The 17,837-nt window shown below is 39.6% G+C and overlaps 1 protein-coding gene across 1 annotated transcript in view; it reads right to left on the bottom strand.

Annotated features, from left to right (window-relative positions):
• The window catches only part of LOC145768138 (uncharacterized), a 56,446-nt gene that overhangs the window by 6,656 nt on the left and 31,953 nt on the right, over positions 1-17,837 (bottom strand). The window contains exons 7-13 of the mRNA XM_082579614.1: positions 8,051-10,498; positions 6,933-7,631; positions 2,730-2,809; positions 2,180-2,407; positions 1,860-1,935; positions 871-982; positions 621-718 (exon numbers count right to left, since the gene is read on the bottom strand). Coding sequence (XP_082435740.1) covers positions 621-718; positions 871-982; positions 1,860-1,935; positions 2,180-2,407; positions 2,730-2,809; positions 6,933-7,631; positions 8,051-10,498 — 3,741 coding nt within the window. The remainder of the gene's footprint in view (positions 1-620; positions 719-870; positions 983-1,859; positions 1,936-2,179; positions 2,408-2,729; positions 2,810-6,932; positions 7,632-8,050; positions 10,499-17,837) is intronic.

Here is a 17,837-nt window from a genome sequence, read left to right as displayed (position 1 = left end):
CTGCACCATCACTTGCATAATATGTGTTTGTGCAAACTGCATCAATAGAAAATACGACAATATCAGCTACCAGCGCCAGGTCGATTTACAAGCATCATTAATCCGCGACGTTGTAGACAGTCCTCCAATTTTCCAAATCACTCAAGACTCAACCAAATCAACTGTCGTCCATTCAGATCGCTAATAAAGTTGTCCTAGGGAGTGAAGTGCAATTGACCTCTTTTACATTGAAGCATCTTTAATGCAAAATCATAGTAAAAAAACACTTTTGCTAGCTGGGGCAGCCCTGGCATAGATGAAAACGACAAATATCTAGTTCAGATCACGGCCTCTGCTCTTGAGGTAAAAGTGGTTGAGAAAGAACTTCAGAAGAGGCAAAGATTTGTAAAAGCCGCGTGAACCATTCACTGCCGGGAACAAGTCTGACACAACAACTCAATAGGACGGATAAGTCAAGGAAGGCTGGCAAAGGAGTTCCCATAGCTGCATGTTGGACTAAACAATTCTATGCTCTCATACTAGCCTAAGATGTTGCATTGTTGACGTTGCAAAGTTTAAAGCATCGTCCTCATGTAACAAACATTGTGCATAAGTCAGCCATGCAAGGTCATGTAACTTACCGGCCAATGATTTCGGGTCGGTGGGTGCTTTAGCTCCAACTAGAGGGGAACTAGTTCTTGGTTGCCACTTACTAGAGGTCGTCTTAGTTTCTTTGTACCTTTCAAAACATATAATAAGCATTGGGACTCACCGAAGATATAATTTGATGTGCAGTCAATTCAAAGCTCATCCAGGTTAAAGTTCATGTCATATCTAAAGCACGTGTCCTGATACTGAATCAACATCAAGTTAATTTCATTGGCTATTTACTCAGTCTTGGTGGTCATGGTTCTTGTGGTGGATTTGTCAGCGGTTTTAATCGTAGTAGTTGCCCTCGCTTGTCTCTGGCTGCTGAGTCGTGTTGTTGCACTACCACCGCCATCTGCAAAGGAATATCTGAGTGAGTGACAAAGAATCAGTGCACAACAGAAAATGCTGGCTGCGCTGAAGCTGTCTGATGCAAGTGCATAATACTAATGATAAATCGAGTCAATCAGAATGATACAAACTGTGAACTACGAGTCACCCAACTTCTTTACTCGAATCAAATCAGCATGGACCAGTTTAACTTTTTTTAACTGAACAAGCAAACTGTGTACACTGTACAGCAATCACCCGCGACTCGCTGGTGGAGCCATTGAGAAGATAACTTGAGTTCAGTACCAACGAGATCCACGGCTCTCAAGCCAAGTCACCTCAAATAAACAAGCCCCTTAAAAAAAACTAAGGGGAAATAATAATAAATCATCCACTATAGGTTTTGGTGACTTTTTTAGAAAACCAGGTGTTGTATTGAAAAACAAAATATTTGGACTATACTTAGAAAATAGGGGGGGGGGGTTCTTCAAGTTGGAGTTTATCTAAAAAATGGGGGTTTCTTTAAGCCCCTGGTCCACATTCAAAAGTACCCCATGGTCAACGCTAATGCTCGCTGGCTATGAAGCAAATGAAATTTACACTGATTTTTATTCACACTTAGAACTCAGCAATAAAAAAAGATTTCAGGGAATAACACAGTTTGCACTGCAAGGCAATGAGAGCAACGCATGTCTGCGATGGATACAGCGCTCCCACATGTTAACAGTAACTAACAGTAACAGTAACTTGTCAACTGCTTTCCCAGACACACCCATGAAGAACGAGTCTAGCTCAGAAAGCAAACGACATTTGAATCTAAGCGAAAGTGAAATGAGTTGTTGTTATGACGTTGATGTAAGAAGACGCAATGATCTGCATCAGCGCTAAGTGTCACGACCTACCTGCTCGTGCTTTTTTGAGTGCACGTATGGCAGCTCTAATTCTTTTCCTGTCGTCATACATATCAGCTTTGTCAAGCTGGAACACAAATTGAATAAGGATTATTGAATCAACGCAAAGTGCTTTAATCCTCCACTGATGTTTCTCATACTGAGCCAATGTAGGCTATATGTACACTACACTTGTACAGGGCAAGAAATATACAGCAAAATTTTCGCACTGCAAGTAATGACAGAAGAAACAAAAAAGAAAAAAAAAGAAAAAATTGAAAAAAGTTCGGTGATTACTAATTTAGCATCAATTGTACAGTAACTAGACTTACTAAGCCTTGCAAGATAGATTCATCAGGACATTCCTCGAAGTTGTTCAATGTGTACCGTATCTCAGCAGGTTTTTCAACAACAGGTTCTTCAACAACGGGTTCCTCAACAGCTGGTTCTTCAACAGGTTCTTCAACAACAGGCTCTTCAACAACGGGTTCCTCAACAGCTGGTTCCTCAACTGCTGGTTCTTCAACAACAGGTTCTTCAACAACAGGGGCTTCTGTGGTCTAAATAAAAAGTGTCATAGCAATTCGTTAGAAATCGCCCAATGATTGCTTACGAGTCCCACAGCGCAGCACTAACCACCGTTTTAACAAAAAGTATTAACAAACCTTCTAACTACAGTAGAAGAAAATAGCTTTTCAAAAACAATTTTTAAAACACCAAATTGAACTTATGACGGTACTAAGATAGCGAGAGAACTGGCAAAATGGGTTGATCTGTGGAGGGGTGACACTGGCGGCTAATTGGGATCCAGTGACGCCAGGCATAACCGGAATAGGGGTCCACTCATTTATCGATTCAACTCCTACTCAGCAGAAAACTCACCTCAGTTGATTTTCCTGCATCTTCAGATCTATCTTCCGTAGAGATGACGGGTGAATCTACTTGCTCTTTGACCACATTGTCTAGTCACAATAAATAATGATGTCATAATATGAAGTCATGATTTGGTCATAATTACATGGTTACGCTATTTAGCCTATTGTTTGGCCTGACTGCATCTTGGACCAAGCCCGCAACCAGGGGGGGGGCATTGGGGGCATTTGCCCCCCAAAATTTTTTGAAAAAATTTTAAGCGTTCTATGCAGTATGAAATAGACGTACAGCAATACTGTACAGTGTAGACTATCGAAACCGAAAGTAGGCTACGCAGGAGGTTTAAGCAGTTGTATTTGATTGCAAAGAAAATGCAGTTGCTGATTTCAAAACAATATATTCTAAGGCCCAAGAGGTGTCTCTAGATGCAATAACAATACCTAGGAAAGCTGGTCGCCAATCAATGAGAGCAAACTACGAGACAAATGATTCGGAAGATTTCTATCGTCAATCTGTATACATACCGTATGTAGATGGCCTTCTACAAGAACTGCAAGGAAGATTTCATGAGCATTTTAAAACAGCTGCCCAAATTCAACCCATTGTGCCTAGAAATGTCGCTTCAACGAGGTATAGTGACATTGACAATACAGTACAATTTTACAAAGGAGACATTGACTGCGAAGCCATGATAGATGAACTTGCCAGGTGGAAAATTAAGTGGGAACGAATTCTTGAAAGTGAAAGGCCAGCAAGTGTGATTGATGCGGTGTCAGCAATAAAATCCCAAAAAGAGTTTTATCCAAACATTTACAAACTCTTGATAATTTTGGCTACACTTCCAGTCACAACTGCTTCTGCAGAAAGAATATTTAGCTGTCTACGACGCTTGAAAAGTTACCTTACAAGCACTATGGGGCAGGACAGGCTTTCTGGACTAGCTCTCATGCAAAGCCATCGTACCGGTACTCAAATTCCAAGCGCAGAATTGGTGTTAAACGAACTTGCCGAATCAAGTAGAATCATAGCAACTGTCCATACAAATCCTAAATATATCAGCTAAAGCTATGTGGGCTAATAAAGCTATAGCCTAAATATATGTTGTTTATTTGTTTGTTTTTTTTTGTAACATTTTATTTTTTATTTTCCCTTTATATCTTAAATTTTTCTGAAGGTGTTGCCACCGTGCCAAATTTCTTTCAAATCAATAACTTACTTCGGTCTCAAGCACGTTTTAACGTTCGCGTTTTGTCGCTTCTACCCTTTTCTCGACCTTTGCTATGTTGACGTGTATTGTTTTGATCAGCGCTTCCACTTTGGTGGAAATTACCACAATTGTGGAAATTTTATCTTGCTTGTGGTAAAAATGTGGTAATGAAAAATTGTTGGTAATTTAGTGGTAATATGGAAATTTTGTGTGGAAATATTGCCAAAATGTGGAAATTATAAATTTTGAAAATTTGACATAAAATACTATCAATAAATAAGAGCATTTAAACTGTTGTCTTCCGAAATCGAACAGATATGCAAAAAACTACTTATAATAGAATACGACTAGCATGTTCGGCTGTTTTTCAGTTTGATTTTGGAATGCGTCCTGAGGGTGACCATGTGATCATAGTGAAGATGTCTTTCAGATTCTGGCTGCGGTGTCAAATACAGTACTTTGCTTACTTATTTTGGATGTTTTAATAACTGTTAATAACTGGTACTGTTAATAAACTGAGTACCGGTAGTTGTTTTAGACCTACTAGCCTAGGAGGTGCAACCTAATTCGTACCCTGAACCATTCGTACCCTGAAAAGATCGACAGACAAGATAGCACAAAGCCGAAATCGCTGATCGCAACAAAGCCGAAGTCCCTAATCGGAGTTCCCGCAAGTATTTTAAACTTAGGGTTAGGGTTAAGCGGAAACTCAGATCCGTGTGCTATTTTGGCTTTTTTTATTTTTTTATTGATTTTTTCAGGGTACGAATGGTCCAGGGTATGAATTAGGTTGCATCCTAGCCTAGGCTATAAAGTTTTTTTTACCAGTACTATCAGTGTCACTATATGGTGTACCGGTAAATATAGCCAAATAATAGCGTTGCCAGATAAGAAATTCTGCCTTAATTTGAGAAAAGTTTAAAGCTGTTAAAAACGAAAACTTGTATTTTGGACATTTTTTTTAGTTCTAGGTAAAGATCAAAACCCCCTTATTCCTAAGTGTAACCCTTACCTTAACCCTTCCTAACTGTAATCCTAACTCTGGCAACACCTGATTGTAGCCATGGCAACAAGTGGGTAAAAATAGCCACTTTGTTAATGTGAAAGTAAGTCAAAATACGGTGGAAATTGGAAAGAAAGTCACAGTGAAAAATGTGGTAATCTGAGGACAAATGTGGTAATATAAGTGGTAATCTAGCTTTGTAAAAGTGGAAGCACTGGTTTTGATATGATGGTCAGAAATAAAAACAACTGAACTGAACTGTCATTTTGCATTTGCAAAGTCAACTTCTTTGGGCCTACAAACATAAAACTTGTTGAGCCAACAAAATGTTTCAGGATTGTAATTTAGTTTATGTTTATGTAGTTTATGTATTATGGAGTTTAAATCAAATATAGTTATTACTATCTGAAGCCTTTACAAATTGTTTCACCTAACGGATCATCAGAAGGTCTTATTCAAATAGAATCTATCAAAACTGATTCTATTTGAATAAGACCTTCTGATGATCCGTTAGGTGAAACAATTTGTAAAGGCTTCAGATAGTAATAACTATATTTGATTTAATTTGCTCTGCTTTGCTTTTTTGCTTAGCATTGAGCACTGTTTTGTAGTATTGATAGTTTTCATTGTTTTTATTATGGAGTTTATGTATCTGTTTGTTTATGTTGATGTAAATATATATGTTATTGATTAATTTATGACCACAGTCGTGGGTGCCAATGCAGTTTGTAGCCTACAGACAGTGCCGGTCTTTGGGGTGTGCAAACCGTGCGATCGCACAGGGCCCGCAAATTAGGGGGTCCGCAATTTACTCAGAAAATGCAGTAATTTTTGTCATTTCCAATAGAAAAATTTCAATTCAATTCGAAAAATGCCAAAGAAAACATGATCTTGTCCTTTTGCTATGTCACCGGACAGCACCATTTTACAATAATATTCATACCTAAATTTTTGTTGAACATGCTTTCAGAATGCACCAAATTCAAAGTAGTTTTTCAAAATTTTCTGAGGAGGTCCCCCAGACCCCCGCCACTGAGTGTCGCCTTCGGCGAACAAGCCTTCAGGTTTCGTCCGCCGGCCGTCAAACCTCCCTCCCCTTTCAAAATACCTAGCTACGCTACTGAATTGGATCATTGTTATAGGGGCCAGCAAAGCATATTCCGCACAGGGCCCGAAATACCCTAAGACCGGCACTGCCTACAGATGTTGTATTTTATTTGTAATCGACTGAACACATTACTGTATTATCGTAATTTTCTTCCTTGGGTAGTCATAACTAAATGAGAAAAGGTTACTAAGGCTAGTTTCCTTTAATGCTGTACTAAACAAAAACGTGATTGACATAAGTTATGACCACTGAACCGTAACATGGTAGTGCCACACACTCTATCAATGGGCGTGGATATTAACATAAAAATGTCACAATGCATCATTTTAATGTTTGTTCTTTGATAAAAATTAAATGCCCCCCCCCGAAAATATTTGCTGGTTGCGTGCCTGTCTTAACACGCATGCATGTACCGGAAAAGTGAACAATTAGTGTAAGAGTAATTGATTGTTTAACAAAATTTTTTTGATGGCTGAGGCAACGCTGCCGCTATTCTCCAAGCACAGCAACAATATTGGTACTGGTGTTTCCATGACGACGCTTGATTATCTCATACTACGAACTGTTCATTCGTCACGCAACTATGATTCACTTTCAAAAACCAACGATGAAGTATGACATTGAACAACACCGCTTCAATCTAGACCTTGCTTCAATGCACCCTTCATGCGTCAACAATTCGTTGGACCAACCCGCAAATCTACTCTCAAATTACGCGGTACCAAAAAATCAGTTTCGAAATATTATGTTAGATCACGTTATGAGGTCAACCTTGCCTGAGGAACTTGTCTCGAATTTCCCTGCTGTTTTAAATTTGAAACAATGTATACAAATAGCAACAGTATCCTTGTCGCAAAACCAGTTATGACGTCACACACACTTTACAACGCTTACCTGTGGCCTCATCTATGTCGCTGGAGAATAGTTGGCCGTCGTCCGGCGCCGACCAAATACGCTTCAGCTTGATGTGTGAAGCTCCCTTCGGGGCGGCTGTGATAGTGGTGACGTCATCTTTTCCATCTTCTTTCTCTTCTGGTGTGTCGCCATTAGTCACGTGACTCGTTTCTTCTGCGCTTGCAAGGGTTGCTTTGGCTTCGGGTTCACAAACATTTGCAGTGTCAGTCACCGAGTCTGTAAAGACAGGACTTTCCGCGGATTCAGGAGTGGATGCGGAGGATGATTTTCGGCTTCCAGGAGTATCTGCAACTGACACTTTTTCTTCCTGGTCTGGAGTAGACGCCGTGCTACTGCTTGTGGAAGATTTGGAAAGATTTTTGGAGTTTTTGACGCGACGGCGGCGTCTTGCAGGAACAGGAGGTTCTGCACTCGTTTCCAATTTTGTTAATTGGAGATCATCCTTCCTTGGCTGTTCATACGTCATTTCCTTCGCAATATCAGTCGAGTCAGTTTCTGTAGTTTCGGAAGCCGAACTTCTTTCCGAACGTCGTTGACGTCTGCTTCGGACAACCCTTTCAGGTTCGGATGCAGTCACTTTCTCTGGAGCGTCCTCACTCGGCTGGGCGCACGACTGATCACTGTCCACTGGCTTCGCTCGTGATGAACTTGGAGATGCTGAAATCAATTCATTGGAGTCTGAAACGTAACAAAAAACAAGAAAATGCTGAAACAGAGGCTCTTGAACGTTTTAACATCCATGGACACTCTTAATAACCTTACTGCCGATCTCCTTGGGTCACATTGTGAGAAATCTTTTAATTTTAACTTTTCGTTTTTTTAATCTAAAGAAGAATAAAAGTAAAAAGAAAACAACAAATAAACATTCAGTTTTGAAGAAGCAACAACAAGTTTTGTGTTTGATTCAACAGACGTTTCCCTGACAGCAAAATCTGCCATTTTTTACATTGATTCAACGTCTGCAGACGTTGAATCAATGTAAAAATTGTGGATTTTGCTGTCTGGGTTGATTAATCTCTTGAGAGCGGCTGTTAAAGAGCACTGTGAAATATTTGCTGTTTCATCGTAGACTCAAATATAACAAAATGTTCACTTACCTGTTTCTGATGATGATCTGACGTCACCGTTCACATAGCTACTCGGCGCTCTTGTGATGTCATCCTCGATTTCTTCCTTCGCAGTTGCAGGCTCTGTTAGCTCTAAGTCACGCTTGACTGCCTCAACGTCATTGTCTTCATTTGTGTGATCATCTGACGAGGTCTCAATTTGTTCAGTTTCTTTAGCGTCACCTTGTGATGAGATCTCTTCTTCTTTCTCTTCCGATTGCTGGACTTGCGTGTCGTTATCGGGTTGCTCTTCAATGGCTTGCGGGGAATCGACAACATCAAATGAAGAATCCACCGTTGTCGTCTCAATTGCCGTCGTTACGACAACAGACGACTTGGTTTCGTTCTCATTCACGTCTTTTTGTATCTTTGTTTCGCGGTCGATTCGCTTTGTGACCTCACCATTGGATACAATCGTTCTTGATTTGACGTCACTCGAATACTTGGAACGAGTGATGAGCGATGACTTGCTGATGTTATTGTTGTTGACGTCATCAGTAGTCTTTTCGTACTTTTTCAATCGCTCGCTTCTTTCGTTTGTTTTCGAGTTTTCATTGACTCGATTGTTCTTTGGCTCTGTCTTTCGCTCGAAGCGACTCGATCCATTAGCGATGGGACTGACGTTCGATGACGCGGAAAACTTGTTCATGCGGCTCTTCACCCCCTCTAAGTTACGGAAGGCGCGGAGGTCCGCGGCTTGTCGCGATTTCTTGAGCTGCACTACGTCTGTTGCTGCGGATGAGCGGCTGGAATCTTCTTTCGCTAAGATCCGCGATTTCACGGATCCGGCATTCGAGCCGTATCTGTTCCTGACGGAGTATCTTCCTTCCATCGCGTCTTCGTCTTCAAAATCTATCTCGTTTCCAGAGCTGTCTGATGTCGTTTCAGTTAAACTCGAGTCCAAACTGCTCGCTGCTTCTCTGTTTTCGTTGCTGGGATTAGAAGAACCAGCAACTTTCTCAACAATGTCTTGAAGAATTTTTCTGACTGGATCTTCTTTGACTTCACAAGAATCCTTAGGATCAAAAGATGTGATGGATTCTTCTCGAAAACAAACTTCTACGCTGCAAGATCTCAAAAGTTGGTTATCGTCGTTCAAAGTAGATTCTTGAACAATGGCAGCAAAGTCCTTTGTTTGAACAACCTCGTCGGTTGCTATAACTTGTGCTTCTTCGGGATGATAAAAAAGCGCTGGTTTGTCTTCTGATTTCCCGTTTTCACAAACGTCGGAAAAGAAAAGAGCTTTCTCTTCAGGATCGTCTTGTGTAAGACGTAGATGCTCAGAAGGCAGCTCAGGTAAAGAAATGAGCTCAACAGTTTTGTCAACTAGCTCTCTGATTAAATCACTTATTGACTGATCGGCGGTGAGCACGACACACTTGTCTTCTGATAGATGCTGAGTTTCTTCGATAAAAGATCTTGATTTTTCAGCTTCGGTTTCACACACCACTTCACTTAGATCAGTGTCAGACTCTTTCTTGTTTGAATTTTCAATAGAGAAATCTTCAGGAAGAGTATCAGGTTGAATAGAAAGTTGTGCTCTCTTGAGATGACTACTATTTTCTAAGACAGGTGGGGACGATTTTTCTTCAGAAACGGAATCTAAAACCGTTTCTGGAAGAGCTGGCGTAGATTTGCTTTCCGAATTGAAAGTTTTAGGAGGAGTCGTATGTTGCTTAGGAGAAGAATGGGTCTCTGAGTCGATCTTAAATCCTAAAACTCTTCCAAGAATACCGCGTGAGCGTCGCTTGTTCCCACGAACCACAGGAATAAAAGGAGATTTTTCCGGGAAAGCAACGTCGTTTTCTTTGGAGCTTTCCGATCTTTGAAGAGTGACGCTGGAGATGGGATGTTGCGATTGTTTCAAGGAGTAGTTAAACGCAGCTTTTACTTTAGACACTTTCGGTGAAGATGCAGATTCAACGTTGCTCGATGATTTCGATGATTCGAGAACTGTTCGCGGTTTAGCGACCGGTGACGCGCCAGATGACGACGTCGACGAATCGGCCTTTATGAAGTCTTTGGGCCGATGAAGCTTCAGAGACTCTGTTCGGTTGATGGAAGGTCCAGGAGCTTGGAAAGACGGCCGGAAGGTTCGAACGGAGGCGGAAAACTCACGTTTACCGAACCTCGAATTGGAGGATCGTCCTACTTTAGGAGTAGTCTCCTCCTGCGAATGACGGGCGTTGTCGGGAGGACTCGAATGATCCTCTTTGCTTGTGGTCCGAGCTGTTGGCGTAGCAACAGGACGGAAGGAATGCTTTCGTGTTGGAGAAGGATCCCAAGGTTTTGTTGTTGCTTTATTGTTGTTGAAAGTGACGTTAAAAGATGATTTGGCTTGATCCAACGATGGAGATGCGGTGCGTTGAACGGGAGTGCTCCTCTTCAATGAGGAAGAAGGTCCATTAGATGGTGAGTTCACAAAAGACGCTGCAGTGTCTGAAACACAATAATATCCGGTTATCTTCAACTTTCGGATTTTGAACTTAGATATACAGTAAAGTATAACAAAAGCAATGCAGATGCAGTGCCAATATGGAAATCAATTGTAGACCAACAAACGTCATACAAAATAACACATACAGTATCTCAGAAGAAAAAAACAAAAAAACAACATACACATAATCAAAAGATAGAATTCAAAGAAATAACATTTGCTCAGAATGATATCTTTTGCAATTTGTAAAACCTGGGTGGTGGTTTTCAATATCATGGATTCTAGAAAGGTGACAGTGATTGATCTATGCGGTTATTGACAGGAAGACCAATGACGTTTACTTAGCTAGCAAAGTTACCTAAAGAAGCTTTTACGTACGTCGATAAACGCGACAATGTTTGTTCAAATGAACTGTAAATAAACTTGTTCGAGTGAATGAATGAAGGGCTATTTGCACAATGCCCACGCGATGAAAGACACGTAACAATCAAAACTACAGAGATCTCAAAAACAAGGCAGAAAAACCAAACAACGCTGCAATAGATCTACGAAAAATTATAGGACTTTTACAAATCGTGGCACTGCAGTCCCAGATAGCAATTTCTGTCATTTTAACATTGATTCAACGCCTGCGTCTGCAGACGTTGAATCAATGTTAAAATGACGGATTTTGTTGTCTGGGTTGGTCCCCTACGCTGACTACTACGAATCCCCTTAATATCTCAAGGTCCTTAGATCATTTTTGTGAATTAAAAGCCCAATCACTTTTATCAGAAACATGCCTGGGTTTCACACAAATGTTTATCTGTGCATTTAGAATTTAGCTGACAGCGAAGATTCGCGTGGTAACTGGATCAAAGACAAGTAGCACATTTTTCTTATCCTGGAGATATCGTCCTTAATAAACAATCAAAACTTTCAGTGTCAATAATACAATTCATTTCGGTCTTGACACTCTTTACGTCTGACGAGAGTCCCTCTCCAAGCAACCGTATTCATTAGTTTCATGCAAACTGATGTTCGGGTTGATACAGGGAGCCAAACATTTCAAAAATTCAACATTTTTTCAACGTGTAGCAATGTTAAATTACGTCGCAAGTGATGCGGCACATTCCAGAAATGAGCTTATGAGTAACACAACACCTGATCACATTGGTATTATCTCGCGGAACAGCGGTCGCAATTATTATAATCTGCTGAAGAATTCAATGTGTGAGATCACAAAGAAGTGACCTTTTCATTTCAAGCAAAAACAATTTTAAAAGTTTCAGAATTAAATAAGTAATATTTTTAACAGAAGCACAAACTACTATTCTACCAGAAACTGCACGCTTAGAGTAAGCTTGCTAAATTTAAAGGCAATTATTTACCAGACATTTGATGGCCAGAAGCATAATGTTCACTTCTCAATTGAGGTTTTATAAACTTTTAATGATTTTTTGTAATGCGCACACTGTAAATAAGTTGACATCATAAAAAGTTGTTACTTCTACCAGATTCTGGGAGCCTGCACTCTGAACAGCACAATGAAAATCCAGGTCGGATAAAGTAAGAAGTCAAATTCTTAACAAATGCAACATGATCGATAGCTCTCTAAAGCTGAGGAATGCCAGCAGCCAGGTTTGCAGTTTGCACATTGCCGAGATCGTATTTAACAAGCGCAAGATTCCATTACTTTGCTGCTTGACGATTAGGATTTAACGAAAAAAGTCATTGCTTTTTACAAGAAGCATTCTGTGTTTAGATTATTCCTAATTCTGTATTATCCTTTTCCGCAAAGTTTTGCCGAAAAATCAGAAATGTTCTGTTGTTAGACATTACACTTATGCAACAAGTTACAACTTTATATCTAGCTATTTCAAATCGAACGCTCATTCACTTAGCAATACTTCGTTCAATCCGTACTTTTAAGAAATTGTATTTTAAACCACCAATCAAAATAAAAACGTTTTTCGAAACGACTCACAAAGCCAAGCGACTTGCCAAGTATCATAGCCACAGAGCCTGCTAAGCTTACCACTGGGAGATTAATCGATCCATTTTCAAAGGTTAATTGCCATATTAGCATCGCTTATGATCTTGCCACTAAAGTTGGACAGAAGACATTACGATCGTTGCTAATCATCGTGAACACGGCCCACTTCATATCGCGCCTTTAGTGGCCGTGAAGAACTTCGTTTGGAGAACTTTTGGAGTATCGTGACAAAACACGGGAAGTTCGTCATTAAGTATTGCAGAGTGCTTTCTAACAGCATTAATGAACATAATTTCTGATAGATATAACTTCCGTAGCTCCTTCAACCAATAATGCGATGTGTTATTTTCAACAAAGTTACAACGTTTGTTGCTCAACAATTGAATTGACTGAGGTTGACATAACTGGCCAAAAAGTGACGAGGTTGGAGCTATTGTGTCGATCTGACTTAAAAGCACAATGCCCAGTAATGTAGAGTAGAAGTTGAATTTGTGCTCAACAAACGCTTCAAAGTATTGCGGCAGACAAGAGCGGATCCAACAGGTAGCTTTGGTGGGGGGGGGGGGTAGTTTCAACCAATCACAATAATGTGTAGGGGGAAGATGAGCCCCATACTTGATCCAAGCATCGGGGGATGAGAAGATAAGGTTCTCATTATACTAAGCCTTCGGTACTAACGAGAGTAAGATGGCCACTTCCTTTCTCTCGGCCGCCTTTACTTCAGCAATTACGCCAACCCAATTTATTACACCCTGGGTAGAGGTGAGCGGTGTTCTTCAACAAGTAGCTTAAGCCGGGAGTCGAACCAGGATTACATGATTGGAAAGCGAGCGCCTTATCCGCTGCGCCATCCCACAATAATGTGTAGGGTTTACATTAACCGGGCTTTGCAAATGTATGATGAATAAAATGATACTTTTCAGTGTTTTAGGGATGGTGGCGATCGCCCTGATCGCCCCCCTGGATCTGCCACTTTATACAGACGTCTTGTTGGCGGAATGTTTGCTGAATATAGTTTAATTTTTACATTTTTAAGCTTTAGGTTTTTTACTTAGAAAATAAATAACCTGTTTCGGAACCAAACGTTGCGCGCCAAGCTCCGACGTTAGTCGTTGCTTGTATGATCTTACTATATGTTGCTGTAAAGTTAGTTGCTTTGAAAAAACTTTACCTTTGTTTTCCTTGGGCAGCAGCAGCAGGTAATGTAAACTAAGTGATTAACCGTACATTGACGCAACGTTTCAACACACCAACTCAACGCAACTACAATATTTCCTGTTGACTGAAATCGAACAAAAAAGTTATATCTTTGTCATATAAAGATTACCAAATAATCTTCCAGATAAAACTAGACGTTTAAAAGCAACGCCGGCTAAATTTAAAATCATGTTTGAGTTCCAAAACTGGGAATAATTTGTGTCACTTTTCTTTGGAGAAAAAAATTACTTCTTAGCTTTAAGTTACTTGTTTCAAAGTTGAAAATTTCGGAGGAGATAAGCCGAAAACTTTTCGACCATGAATCAAGAACTCAAATTAATTGCAGCAGAAACAACTTTTGATTGATAGGTTCGTTTGAAGCCAGCAAGTGGATTGATGAGAAACATTCGTTGGGCCAACATTTGCATGATCAGATGAGGCTGTGAGTAGTGTGTTGGCAGTGCATTTGTCTGATATACCAAGCCTGACAGCAATTCATTAATCTTAGAACTGCAAGTTTAATATTCCTAACTAATTAATCCTAAAACGAAGGTGCCCAACAACGCTCAACAACTCAATCATAAACGTTTTTGAATAGAAGCAGTTTGTAAAGTGAAATCGTGCACGATTTGCAATGAATTATTCTCATTGGTTTGCACAAGCGGACACTATGACATCATCAATCCAAAGCCACTTGACACATAATGAACGCCCGAATGAACTTAAACAAATCCTACCACGCAGCAATGAATTCCCTCCAAAACATGCGCTGGCTAGACTGGACATCACGTTAAGAACGTCCTCTGTTCACACAACCACCTCAGTGTACATGTATGATGGATCATCTTATCAACAACAGCTACAAACGCGCATGCTCGGAGGAAATGAAACCTGTTCTGATGATTGCATCTGTAGGGCGAAAGTTCGAATCCAGGCAAGGTCGTATGGTAGCTTTTAACACTGCACATATCTTGTGTGAAGCAGCATGGGCCATAATAATGAGATAAAATCACTCCAGATTAGTAAATCGATCTTTACATTGATTCAACGTCTGTAGACGGACTGATCTGTATGTATATAAAAAAGGGAAAATTTGCTAACTAGGACTTAGGAGCAACCTTTCTACATCTTCTTGTTATCTCAGATACGAGCGCAACTTTGCGGCTGTCAATTAGGCAAACCACCCCCTAGCAAACCAAACATCTACTGTACACTGTGCTTCTTTTTTTTCCTCACAATGTGACATAGAACATGTGGCTGGTGTACACAACCACAAACACTTCCATGCATATAACGTATGGTCAAGATACCGATCACACAACTAACAACCAGGACCAAAACCTAACAAACAAATTCTGCAATTGCGCCTTCAAGCTATTGTTTCGCATTTTCATAACCTTCCATTGACTAGCTTTGTCTACAATGTTATTTTATTTCTATTGCGGAAACTTTGATAAAATTAACTTTCATTCCACTATTGAAATATACTCAATTTGAAACTACGCAACTTTGTTTTTGTGATGTTTAATGAGAAAATTCTCAAATAAATGTTTCAACAAATTAAAAAAACATTTAGTTGTAACCATGAGTGATAGTCCCTTCATAGAACCAGATCAAATCTGATCAAGCTGAACGATAAATTATGAAATAACAAGCATTCATTCTGTCATCATAAGTTGAGTGACCAGATACAATCTTCCTATCTAATGTCACGACCAATTACGTTATTAAGTGTAAAAAACATTATAGAAATAAAGCACAGTCAAGATGGCATCACTGTGTAGTGACGCTGCAACTTGGGTTTGTCCGCAAGAGGAGAACAAAAACAAGAATAAACCACCAAAAACGTCAACCTCACACTTGGTCTGGACTAGTCTCTTCACTTGCCAAGTCAGCAAATTAGTTTTTCTTTTATCCAACATTACAGACGGCTGAGTAGTGAGTACAGGGGCTAATTTCGTCTACAACCTCATTAATTATATCGCGAGTTAGGCTCTGAAAGCTGGAAGTATGCATGGTAATGTCGTTAAAAATCACCCTATCTATCCAGCCATGGTAGGTAAAAATCAAGCCTGAGAAAATGTAACAACTCAACCCACAAATTAAATCATTACCTAAAGACATACCTTGCCTGTAAAAGCTAACATTGAATCGGCTAATCTTGATTACTTGGCTTTAACGATCGTTATCTGATGGTTTGCTCGAACATGTTAAGTCAATTTTCACAACATAGATGAAAAAAAAGTTTACAGTACTGTACATTTCAGACTATTTCTTTGAACGTGGAAGCTGCATTAATCAAGTCATGTAATTCCACAACCAGCAAATCAACTATTTTTTACATTGTTTCAACGTATGCAGACGTTCAAGCAATGTAAAAAATGGTTGATTTGCTGTCTGAGTCAGAAGATGTAACAAAAATCAACAGACGCCCTCAGCAGAAGCTGGCTGACTTCAACAACTATCAAGCAACCACATAATGAAACACAAGCACTGCTACAATGGAATAGCCCACACCAGAACATCAAGATGCTCTTAGTGAGTTTCACTTGTCCATCTCATGTTAGTTATTGTATTAATCATTAACAAGGCCAATAAACTCTTGAAGACTTCAAGATATCACTTTGAGATTTAGAAGACGATGGTCAATGAATTCAGACGTACCAGCGCCATTCTGACAGCATCTACTTCAACATAGAGGATTAACAAGAATCGCGCTATGAATATGTGCATTGTATTGTTCAGCGAAACAAAACTTAGCAGACGTTCGTATAAACCTGATATTGACTCAATGCATTTTGTGACACTTGTGACAATTTTATCGTGTTTGACATGCCCAGATAAACCTGTTGGTCTTGTCCAAGATCGTGTAAATCAATTCGTAATGACTCGACTAATGATTTATGGACCAAGTATTATATAGATTGATGGAGAAAATGGTTCCGTCGGCGTGATCGTAAAACCACATTCTCTTGTTGACTCCGCAAACTTCTTGCAACTTCATATCCTCTGTCGGCTAATTACCGGACGAAACTAATCTCATACAATCTCTGAGCTTCCGAGATTATGAACCATATCTGTCATAGCACGAGTAACCTACTTAACCAAAGTTGTACGAAATCGCAGATTTTAGTGCAAAACTATTTGAACAAAATATTGGATCAACACTTTTACAACTTACTTCGTTTCCGCCTCTATGTTCAACCGTCACAAACACTCAGCAAACAACTAAGTTAGCAAAGACAAATGCTTATCACAATCTGTTTGTAGCCACAAAATGTCAATTAGTTCATCATCAGGTGACAAACTTCAGTGACTTCGTCATCATCAAAACAACTAATCCGTCAATATATCAATGTAAGAATGCTAAAGAAATACAACGCGACAACTTATTCCGTAAACATCCGCTTTCATCAAAAAGTATGTTTCATAGTTTGTCACCATAATATGCAGTGTTTCAACTTTTTCAAGTCGTTTCAAAATTCAACATGAGGAGCACAAACAAGTCAAAGCGTTGTTTTGAGTGTTATATTTTTGTAATTAAGAATCACATGGTATAATATTTAAAAAAAACATTTTACACGTCATAACAAGCTTGTATACAACTTGCTACTAACAATGAAAAACATTTGATACGAAAGTAGATAGTTGGAAAACAACACTAAACTGTTAAATTTAAAGTATACAGAAACATTGCTATGTTGGAGAACGCTTGAATGTCACAGCGATTTCCATAAATTCCATGATGCAAACCAAACAAACCCAGACATCTTTAACAGCAAGAAGGAAAAATGTAACAAAACACATGCTAATAATGTCATGATGTACCACATTTCAAGACCAGATCCGCACGGATCAGAGGCGGATCAATCGCGTGGTTTGACACATGATCAAACTAAAGGAGTGTTTCTGCAATATTTGATAGATATTTTGCACGATTTACGATCTATATTGTAGTTTAGTTTGTGGTTTGTAGTTTTAGTTTGAGTAACAAGTAGTTTGTAGTTAGACTCACAATGCTTACGTCGATCGCAAATTATAACGACAAAAATGTTTGGTAGATCACATCACGATTACAAGCGCCGGATCTTTTTATCAACGCTGTTTGCAACAGCAGATGCTAAAACCGATCAATACAATATTGAAAGCATCGAGACCCATCCTTGTGT

This window comes from Aplidium turbinatum, chromosome 1, assembly GCF_918807975.1.
Source record: "Aplidium turbinatum chromosome 1, kaAplTurb1.1, whole genome shotgun sequence".
NCBI classification, from domain to species: domain Eukaryota; kingdom Metazoa; phylum Chordata; class Ascidiacea; order Aplousobranchia; family Polyclinidae; genus Aplidium; species Aplidium turbinatum.
The sequence above is the reverse complement of the archived record's forward strand: the minus strand, read 5'-3'. Positions and strand labels throughout refer to the sequence as shown.